Genomic DNA, 9849 nt, shown 5'->3' with positions numbered 1-9849 from the left:
TCCTTACGAATTCGTCGCGATTTGTTACGATTCGCCCCGTGCATCATAACCAAGGTATTAGTTTTTTGAAAAGGGTTGCCGGATGTTAGCAAATCAAATACCAATAATCGAGCTCGAAAATATTTGCATTTAATTTCGTGAAATCGGCAGTACATGTACCGATTCTATTCAGAGCAAACGTGAGACGTAAATCATTGAAAAATAAAAGTCGCGTATAACTATTATGAAAAGACGTAAATCATTTCCGTCTTAAAATAAACGTCCCACGACCCGTAAAAAATAAAAGTCCCACATAATTATAATGACAAGACGTAAATCATTTCCGAGATGAAAAAAAAAAATAAAAGTCCCTCATAATTATTATGAGAAGACGTAAATAATATTCGTCTTGAAATAAACGTCCCGGGGGACGAGAAAGACAAAAATCCAATATAATTATTATGAAAAGACGTAAATAATGTCCATCTCAAAATAATCATCCCACGAGACGAAAAAAGATATTTCCCGTTAATAATTATTATACAAAGACGAAAAAAATTTCTCTTAAAACAAGGAGACATTTTTGATCTTAAATATTAGGATAATTATTTTTTGGGGCACTGATTTTTAGCCTTTCTTGGTAAAAATGGTAGAAAATAAAATGCAGCTAAAAAGATGGTAGAGTCCGTGGACTGATGCCGACCTCGCCACAGGCTTCATTGTGTCAGCGCCCGAAAATTTGCTGTGTTTGCACTAAATTCAATCGTTGAATAAGTAAAAAAATAAAAAAAGGATGTATACAGAATGTTATAGGGCTTTCGCACGCGGCGATTTTTCAGGCAACTTTTAGTTTGAATGCAAAAATCGCCTCGTCCGAACGGCCTTTTAACTAATCGCTTTCATCAAAGTTGATCGCCAGCCAACTTTGAGCTCGTTCAACTTTTTTTCCTTGCAACCATGGCACAATAAACAGGTAGCAGCATCGTAGCAAATACAACAACTGCATGTATTTTGTTGTTGCTTGGGGTCCATAAAGTGTCAAAAGACAAATGTCAAATTTGCTGAGTTTGTCAATTCAAAAGAAAAGCAAAATTGTCGGCAAGTCAATAAACGTGAGTATTGAAAATTATTATGTGAAATTTATAAACTTTTCAAAGAGCATTACAACGCCCTACGTTGTGATATATATGCAGAATATATGTAATATCATAACTAACAGATAAGTTTTTAATTATTTATAGTTATGGGCATGGTACAAGTCGTTGCGTTGTAGAGCAGAAGCAGCAGATGTGGCCAATGCTGTGGATGGCGGCCGGCCATGGTGATCCTTTTCGGACTCACCCAGAAACTACGTATGTACGTCGTGTAGCTTCTTGGGAAGAATACAATTATGTGAGCTACACGATTTACTTCGCATTTTCATGCGCTTGCTACTGCTGAATTGTTTCGCGGATACCATGGTACAATGCAAAGATGCAATAATTTGTCTACGCTGCGATTCTCAAGGAAGAAAGTACAATACAAAACAACAACAACCAAAAAAGAAAGTACAATACATTATTTTAACGCAATTGCAAATATGGCCGGGTTTGTAGCAGTCCACACTGGTAGGGGCCTTTAAATAATTAATTAAAAGAATGATACATATGCATATAATTATTTGTATGTACTTCCCTTCTTTATTTAGGTGCTGGAAATTGCATAGATGAAACCAAATACCAGCGCGTTATCAAAGAAGCCTGTGTACGAGCCACAGACATACTTAAAAATGGTGGTTCCGCAATGGACGCAGTTGAGGCGGCGATAATGCGTCTAGAAAATTGTGGCAATACTAATGCCGGGTTTGGGTCCAACCTCTGTTGGGATGGGCGAGTGCAATGTGATGCATCCATAATGAATGGTTCGAATTTACATTTTGGAGCCTGCACAAACGTGAGTACAGTACGAAATCCGATACGACTAGCTCGTTTGATATGCGATGGGCAGTCAACTATGCTATCAATGGAGCGCATACCGCCAATGGTAATGGCTGGTAGTGGCGCGGAAAGGTATGCTGAAGAACTAGGTTGTACGATGATCGACGCCAGCGTCATAATTTCTTCCAAGGCGAAATTCTCATATAACCACTATAAATCTAAAATAGCGGCAGTATCACCCGCAGCAGAAGGAACCACTAGCACAAGTAATGGAATGTCGACGATACCAGTTGTCTCAGCTCAAGTTAGTGCCCTTGATACTGTTGGAGCAGTGTGTGTTGATAGTAACGGGAATACAGCTGCTGGTTGCAGATCTGGTGGACTATTATTGAAGGTGCCAGGACGCGTGGGTCAGGCAGCCACCTATGGTGCACAAACTTTTATGTTGGGACAGTATTTTCATAGCATGTTCGTTGTTGGTCGAAAATCAGGTATTGCGAATACGTAAAAAAGGAAATAACAACTTTAAAATCCACAGCTTATCTGAACGCTGTGAAATTTTGTAAATTTGTTTGTTAAATTGCCAAAATTGATCTATTTGTGAAGTTTTTTGTGGCCCTAAAAAGGGCCTTGCAAGCATTCACTAAAATATTATCTCTGCGAACCTTTTTGGCCCTAAAAAGGGCCTTTAAAGCGTACATGCTTTTATTGCAAATCTGATCTCTTTGTTTAGTTTTTGCGGCTCTGAAAAGGGCCTTTGAAATGTTGAAAGTGTTTACTGAAATTAAATGAATTTATATTGTTTATGAAACTGTACGCGGTTTAAAAGTGTCACTCACCAAAAGTACATATCTGTGGTTTAATTATCGTTGTATTGGGCTGTGCTGAAATAAAAATATAATTTATATTTATTTAAGAAGCTTTAAGTCTTTACTTTACCAGATCAGAGAGTTATTTTATTCAACTTTTTGTAGCGCAACATCCTGTGCTTAGCTTTCTGCACCTGCAGGCGTTTGTTCAAATGTCTTACGCGGAAAAATATGCGGCACTTAAAAAAAAATCTTTTCACATTTTCCGGAAGATCCACATGTGTGCTTTGGTCGAGTAAGTGGTGTTTTATATTACTGCAACGCACGATTTCGGTTGAATTTACTGTGTGAAAAACTGCCTCCAGACACTTCACACCATTGAGGAAATTAGTAGAGGGTTTTTTCAAAAATCCCTTTGAAACCTGATCCACCCAAGTAAAAGATGATATATTTGAATCCTCATGCTCGTGGAGATGCTGTTTTCGGATTATGTAACCCGCCAAGTACTCCAACGCATCTTCCTGAAGAACGCCAGCATCGTTGTCTATATTTACGCCGCTTAATGCGTCCACAACTTCGGGATCTTCAACTCCGGTCTCATTGGGTGCGCCATCAGCTTCAGTGTCACAAAAAGCCTGCGGATTCGACGAGTTCAGCCATTCGGTCGAATCTTGCTCCACATTGCCAGTGTTCTGCAAGTTTTCAATGTTTCTTGCTGTATGAAAATTTAAACATTGATTATTAAATTCTCATGTTAAAAAAATTTAGAATAATTACTCAAGATATATTTACGAAGCCTATATCTTTTGGTGTTGGATGGTCGTTAAGGCCTCCTTTGCTGCGAATACTACCAAAAAAATGCTCAAGTATGTCTTGGTTCACTCGCCGCGTCAATATATACTTGAAGTCGTACTTGGCTTGCGTATATTCATACAACATTGGCAGCGCTCTACTCGTGATCAACACACCCTTCTGGAACTGCTGCAAACTTGTTTTCCCAGGTATTACCACTTCTGACATATAATTATCCATCTGTAGCAGAATATCTTTCTGCTGATTAAGTTTGAGGCCGAATGGCTCCTTTAAGAGATAATAGCCTTAATTGTTTACCAACATACTAGTAATAAACTTTACTTTTCCTGGGTAATTGTACGTTTTCATGGATGAGTTCAAGACATCATACCAGTCGTTTATTAACTGCATCAAATCTGCAGTCTCAACTGGATTAGTTACATCCAGACCGAGCGAATAACAGCGTCGTATAGCATTTGCGGTTGTGCTGGAAAGCAACTGTGTTGCTAACTTCACCTTTTGTCTGCCTAATAAACGTTAAGAAGAAACCTACATACATAGCTTTCCAACACAAAATTATTTAATGTACCTATGCCTTTCACTGATAAGTGTTCCTCGCTTAGTTTAAATGTAATGGACATATCAGTCGCGGAGGTATGCTTCATTACATCTACTATCGCANTCTCGATTCGTTTTGCCTGTTACAAACAACCGTTATGTGAACAAAGTTATAATACCCTTGTGCACAAGTGCGCTCGGGTATAAAAATGTACTTTTTACCTATTGTAACCCCCAGATTTTTCCACAACTTCTGGTTCGATGTGCCCATATCACAAACGATTGCCACGACAGGAAAACCAGCGTTCTGAACTGACACGATGATGTTGCTTAGAAGCTCGACGTCGACCTTGCAGTCGAAGTCATAGAAAACGGGCTGTTTCCATCTTCTGTACAATCCACGCGCCATTACCACTTGCACATAATTTCCTGGTTTTCTCACGAAGTCCCCTGTGGGTTCATATTCATACGCTTCAGTCACCTTCATTTCGTCGAACGCTAGTATGCACACTTTCTCCTGGACGGAGTAATCATTAATGTGACGCATCAAGTCTAACGAAACTGTAAGTATGCCCTCATTTACGTTAATCCCTGCAAAAATCGTTGGACCATGTAGTCCATTTGTGGTATATTGGAGTACTTACAAAAGTGTTCCTCTGTCATGCTGTAGCGGACTAACTCGTGTCTCTGCGCCAGCTTATTCTTTGTTACCCGATAACTGCTCGTGTTTTAACGAAATGTGATTGAAGTTGAGCATTTGAAAGCACATTTGCATGTCTGGCTGTAGCTGAACGTGTAGAGATGCTCGCTGTTAGTTGTGAGCTCCCAGCATGTTCAGGTTCAAATGCCGTCAGAGGAACATGTAATTTTTAATTTTTGTCTTGGTTTTTATTAATTTCGAAAAAGTATATGAGAAGTGAAGAACAAAAGCGTGTACAAACGAAAAAATATAACGATAATGTCATTGGAGTATGTTGGGAGTAGTTTTGTGCTACTCTGATGTAATGCAGAGAGATGGAGTATATGGTCCTGCCCTAGGACATCGCAATGTTAATTGGACCATATTTTTTATATGAATTGGGGTTAGTGGAAACCCATTGTCATACAAATGCCTATATGCTCTGGGACCGGCAGCGTGAAGGCATATAGCTTTTGATATGTCTTTCCACGACCACTGAACACTTTTGTCTGCGATGAATATAAGAAGTTTGCATATCACAATGTGCCTTCGATACACTTTATAAAGCTTTATAACCTACTTTATTTTATATGAATTAGACTGTTAATAGTTGCGTTCTAGATGCTTCACGATTTGCAAATTTTACAGGATTTGCAGGAACAGCTGTTTTCTCCATTAATAAACCTTATAGACGGATGTCACCTGGAACGGCTTCCCATGAACGAAAGACACAAGATCACGTAAGAACAAGAGAGTGAAAAAGTCGATTTTTTTTACCGGGTTCCACGCCATCTTGTTTCACTGGAAAACGAGCGAAAAGTAAACAAAGCAAAGAAAACAACGAAAACCAAAATTAGCCGAAATTATTGTCAGCCACTTTAAACGCACAATTTAGGTAAAATGATGCAACAAAATGCTTTAAAATGTGTTGTCATGTTGAATTAACTTTTCTTTACTTGAATAAAAGTGTAAAATAGTGGTGCTTGTGATGTAAACAAACGCTCAGCTGACGAACCCGCTTTCGCAAACTTTTTTCTCAAAACCAGTTACAAATACAACGTCGCCTTCTTACGTGATCTTGTATTTTTGGTTCATGACGGCTTCCTGTAAAATCCTGCAAATCGTGAAGCATCTGGAACGCAACTAATATAAAAAAGTACACACCGCGTATTATCATTTTCCTCACTTGACCTTCTGAGAACATTGATCGAACTGAGGTCATTATGCTGGAGGTTTCCGCGGCATTAATTTTCAATTTGGTGTTTTCCTCGCGTAGCTTCTTGTTCTCTGCCCTCAAATTTGCAATTTCTAACTCCATTGCACACTGGAGTAACATAGAACTATAGGGAAGGGTTTAGAAAATGGTATAAATAAATGGAAAAATGGACAAAAGCCATATGTGTGTATATGCATCCACAATGTGTGCCACACATTGCTCGTCAGTTTGCGTCTGGCAATTGTTTTGTGCCACGCATTGCTCGGTCATTCCTAAAAAGCCACTACAAATATATAACATGTAAAAAATCTCCTGAATCTAAAAAATCGGATACAGTCTTACTTATCACGCGTGTTAGATACGCAAGGGTCATCTACACCAAGCCACATAGCAGAATCCAATGGGTCTTCAACACATTCTGGATTAATGCTATTTGAGAAATTTTATTTACAGATAATTTAAAGGATATGCAGATAGGAAACTTACATCAAAGACGACGGTATGTTAATTGAAGGGACAGAGTTGGGCATTAAGTGGGTTCTTTGCGCACCTACAATGAGGTCGGATTCCGGAAGATGTTTATAGGGTAATCGCACAAGGCAATTTTACAGGCAACAAAAGTTGAATGAGAAATTGAAAGTGAAAAAGTTGCCATCCCTATTCAGACGGGGCGATTTTCGATTCAACACGAATTGTTTTATTTAAAATGAATTTTAATCGCAAAATTGTATAAATTAGCGTAAATTTGGTAAGCCAAGCGTTGGTAAAAGTGCTTTAGCGATTAGTTGAAAGGCCGTTCGGACGAGGCGATTTTGGCTTTCAACTAAAAGTTGCCTGAAAAATCGCCGCGTGCGAAAGCCCTATTACACTCTGTGTACATACTTTTTTTCTTTTTTACTTTTTTACTTTTATTTTATCTTTCAGCTTCGCTAAAAGCACCTCTACCAACGCTTAGCTTACCAAATTTACGCCAATTGATACAATTTTGCGATTTGTTGGCTGGCGACCAACTTTGTTGAAAGCGATTACTTGAAAGGCCGTTCGGACGACGCGATTTTTTCTTTCAACTAAAAGTTGCCTGAAAAATCGCGCGTGCGAAAGCCCTATAACCTTCTGTATACATACTTTTTTTCACTTTTAACGTTTCATTCAACTTGGCGTTCAACTTATGTTGCTTGTAAAATCGCCGAGTGCGAATGCTCTATTATGGTAACTCTGAATGTAGCAATTTGACAACTATAAAATTTGACATTAAGTGTTTAGCTTTGCTGTGTCATTTGCGGTTAGTATTTGGAGAAGTATTTCCTATTATCATTTGAGAATATTATAGCAAAAATGGCTTCTGAACGCTATAGCTTTTCCTTGACTACTTTTAGGTACATTAACAAGAAATATTTAGTCAGAAATTATCTTAAAGAAAGTCTTTAAATTGTATGTTTTAGCCCCTCCGGTAAATTGGTTCAATTAGAATATGCTTTAGCGGCAGTTGCTGCTGGGGCAACATCAGTGGGTATCGTTGGTAAGTAAACCAAGCGTGCTTATGTAGAAAATCTTTATTGGGCCAAAATTTTTACAGCCTCGGATGGTGTTGTAATCGCTACTGAAAATAAATATAAGTCGCCCCTATACGAAGAGCATAGCGTACACCGAGTTGAACCTATCACTGACCATATTGGTATGGTGTATTCTGGTCTTGTGCCGGATTACCGCCCACTTCTCAAACGGGCACGAAAAATGGCTCAGCAGTACTATTTGGTTTACAAAGAGCCAATGCCCGTCTCACAATTGGTACAACAGGTTGCCAATGTAATGCAAGAATATACGCAGTCGGGGTAAGAAATATTCCTTTGTATTTTTCGTGTTATAAATATATACCTATATAATGCTTATGAACATATTTCTCATCAGTGGCGTAAGGCCTTTTGGTGTCTCTTTGCTTATCTGTGGTTGGGATTCCGGCAAACCATATTTATTTCAATGTGATCCCACTGGCGCATTTTTCGCTTGGAGAGCAACTGCTCTTGGTAAAAATGCCCAAAGTTGTAAAACTTACATGGAAAAAAGGTATTTCATCGTAATTGTAAAAAATAAATAAATCTTTTGAAACCTTTTTTCAGATTTAACTTACAATCTAATAATTCTGTGTCTCAATCCCTGGACGATGCAGTAGTCGACGCTATGCGTACACTAAAAGGTGGATTCGAGGGCGTAATGACCAAGGATAACATCGAAGTGGGAATCTGCACTGAAAAAGGGTTCAGGCGGCTTACACCTACCGAGATAGACGACCATCTTTCAAATGCCAACTAAATTTTTTTATCGCAAATAATCAACTCGTTTGTACAACCTTATTCAGATAAAACTTCAAGAAGTAAAAATAACATCGTTTACAATAAAGATGTTTTGTTTTTATTTAGTTTTCGCGATTATATCAATTCAATCCAATGGTTTCTACAAATCCGCAACAGGTATCGGGGTCAAAGAGAAATACATTACAATGGGGCGCTTCTTTTTTCGAAACCACTTTAATTATTTCCTGAGACATAACACCTCCAACGACTGCTGCAGATGGGGAAGCTTGTGCAAATACATTCTCAAAATATTCGTCACTCAAAGTGGATACCCGTGTTATTTCATTTCTTATACGCTTTAATTCGCCGATGTCAGCATCACGTGTTTTATAGCTAGGATCTCTATTACAAGTTTCTCGGAATTCTTGAAGAACACTCATCAAAACCAGAGCAGGTCCTGTACGCTTTAGTTTCTTTTGAAATATTGGAGCATTGATATCGAATTCAAGAACTGAACTCAAAGGTGGAAAATTCAGAGTACGTTGTACAGCTGCAGTGATTAACTCAGTTTTGACTTTTTCATTGGGCTTGGAAACGACTTTGTGCTTTACCACATCCCTATAAAAAATAAAACAGCGAATAAATAAATATAATGAAATTCTTATGTGAAATGGTATTACTCAACAAATGTGTGTTCCTGAAGATCACCAAAGCAATATCCAAACATTCCCCATACATCTCCACAAAAGAACTTAATTGCTTTCTCTCGACAAATATTATCAACTCTTAATAATTCTTTATTGGTAGCGCCAATCGCAACTACGACGTCGAACTCTGCAAAGTATTCAATATTTTTCGAGGCCAGTGATCCCGTGTCAGCGGATATCTCCACCATTGGATTAAGAGCACGCGCTCGCTCGATTGACGCTTCTGCTCTGTTTTGCCCTATTGCTGTGCGCGGCACTAAGAACTGCGCACAGAAATCCTCTTCTGTAACACTTTTTTCATCTTGCAATATTACCGAGTGAACACCTGAAAGAATTATATTTTTTGTAACTTCCGCGCCGATACCACATAGTCCCGATACTAGTATTTTTGCTGTGCGTAATCTGGAGTGGTTAGAGATATATATATAACGACAAATGCATTAAACTTGGTTCAAAAAACTACCTTTTTTGCGACTCTAAGCCCCAAAGACGTATTTGTCTATCATATAATTCATTTTCTGCTTCTGTTAATTCTACTCCATTAAGATTATCATTCTTTTGGTCGTCCATGCCTGAAAATCAGCTCCAAAATGTAAAAATCCAAGAAAACCGCCGACGCTCAACTAGGTATTCAATAAATGCATCGATGATCTTGCAACATCGATAACACCGGTCAGAAACTCGAATTTGCATTCGATATTTAACAATGTATAATTGAGGGTTCACATTGTCGAACAAAATCGACAGTTTTACTCAAATTTCCGCCGTTTGACCGTGTGATTTTTCGGTTTCGTCAATCAACAGTCATCCGCAAAATGTTTGCGGCTGACTGTCAGTCAGCGACCATATTAACAGCCTAATAAAGTATCGGGTGCACTTTGAAATGCGATTCGGGGATTACA

General features: G+C 38.5%; 3 protein-coding genes across 7 annotated transcripts; 2 read left to right on the top strand and 1 right to left on the bottom strand.

The window, feature by feature from the left end:
* Positions 1 to 849: 849 nt before the first annotated feature.
* On the top strand, positions 850 to 3123 carry LOC108362586 (threonine aspartase 1-like). 4 transcript variants are annotated; one of them, XM_017615625.1, is made up of 4 exons: positions 850 to 1091; positions 1221 to 1442; positions 1571 to 1586; positions 1667 to 3123. In XM_017615625.1, exons 2-4 carry the CDS (start codon positions 1401 to 1403, stop codon positions 2401 to 2403), a joined length of 795 nt encoding a protein of 264 aa, XP_017471114.1. In that variant the 5' UTR covers positions 850 to 1091; positions 1221 to 1400; the 3' UTR covers positions 2404 to 3123. The 4 variants fall into 4 exon arrangements, with proteins under 4 accessions (XP_017471114.1, XP_017471110.1, XP_017471113.1 ...); XM_017615621.1 differs by having other exon boundaries at positions 1221 to 1485; positions 1524 to 1586; XM_017615624.1 differs by having other exon boundaries at positions 1221 to 1586.
* Positions 3124 to 7115: 3992 nt separating this feature from the next.
* Positions 7116 to 8346, top strand: LOC108362583 (proteasome subunit alpha type-2-like). Of its 2 annotated transcripts, none has more exons than XM_017615617.1 (5): positions 7116 to 7231; positions 7392 to 7468; positions 7526 to 7781; positions 7858 to 8013; positions 8067 to 8346. In XM_017615617.1, exons 1-5 carry the CDS (start codon positions 7146 to 7148, stop codon positions 8257 to 8259), a joined length of 768 nt encoding a protein of 255 aa, XP_017471106.1. In that variant the 5' UTR covers positions 7116 to 7145; the 3' UTR covers positions 8260 to 8346. The 2 variants fall into 2 exon arrangements, with proteins under 2 accessions (XP_017471106.1, XP_017471107.1); XM_017615618.1 differs by having other exon boundaries at positions 7158 to 7325; positions 8067 to 8335.
* Positions 8322 to 9607, bottom strand: Aos1 (SUMO1 activating enzyme subunit 1). Its single transcript, XM_017615616.1, has 3 exons — positions 9411 to 9607; positions 8921 to 9349; positions 8322 to 8858 (listed from the first exon to the last, which is right to left on the bottom strand). Exons 1-3 carry the CDS (start codon positions 9515 to 9517, stop codon positions 8381 to 8383), a joined length of 1014 nt encoding a protein of 337 aa, XP_017471105.1. The 5' UTR covers positions 9518 to 9607; the 3' UTR covers positions 8322 to 8380.
* Between the last annotated feature and the right edge of the window lie 242 nt (positions 9608 to 9849).

The sequence above is a fragment of the Rhagoletis zephyria genome, unplaced genomic scaffold (genome assembly GCF_001687245.7).
Source record: "Rhagoletis zephyria isolate East Lansing unplaced genomic scaffold, Rhagoletis_zephyria_1.1 Rzeph_scaffold_01042, whole genome shotgun sequence".
Taxonomy (NCBI): domain Eukaryota; kingdom Metazoa; phylum Arthropoda; class Insecta; order Diptera; family Tephritidae; genus Rhagoletis; species Rhagoletis zephyria.
This window is presented reverse-complemented; position numbering and strand designations above follow the sequence as displayed.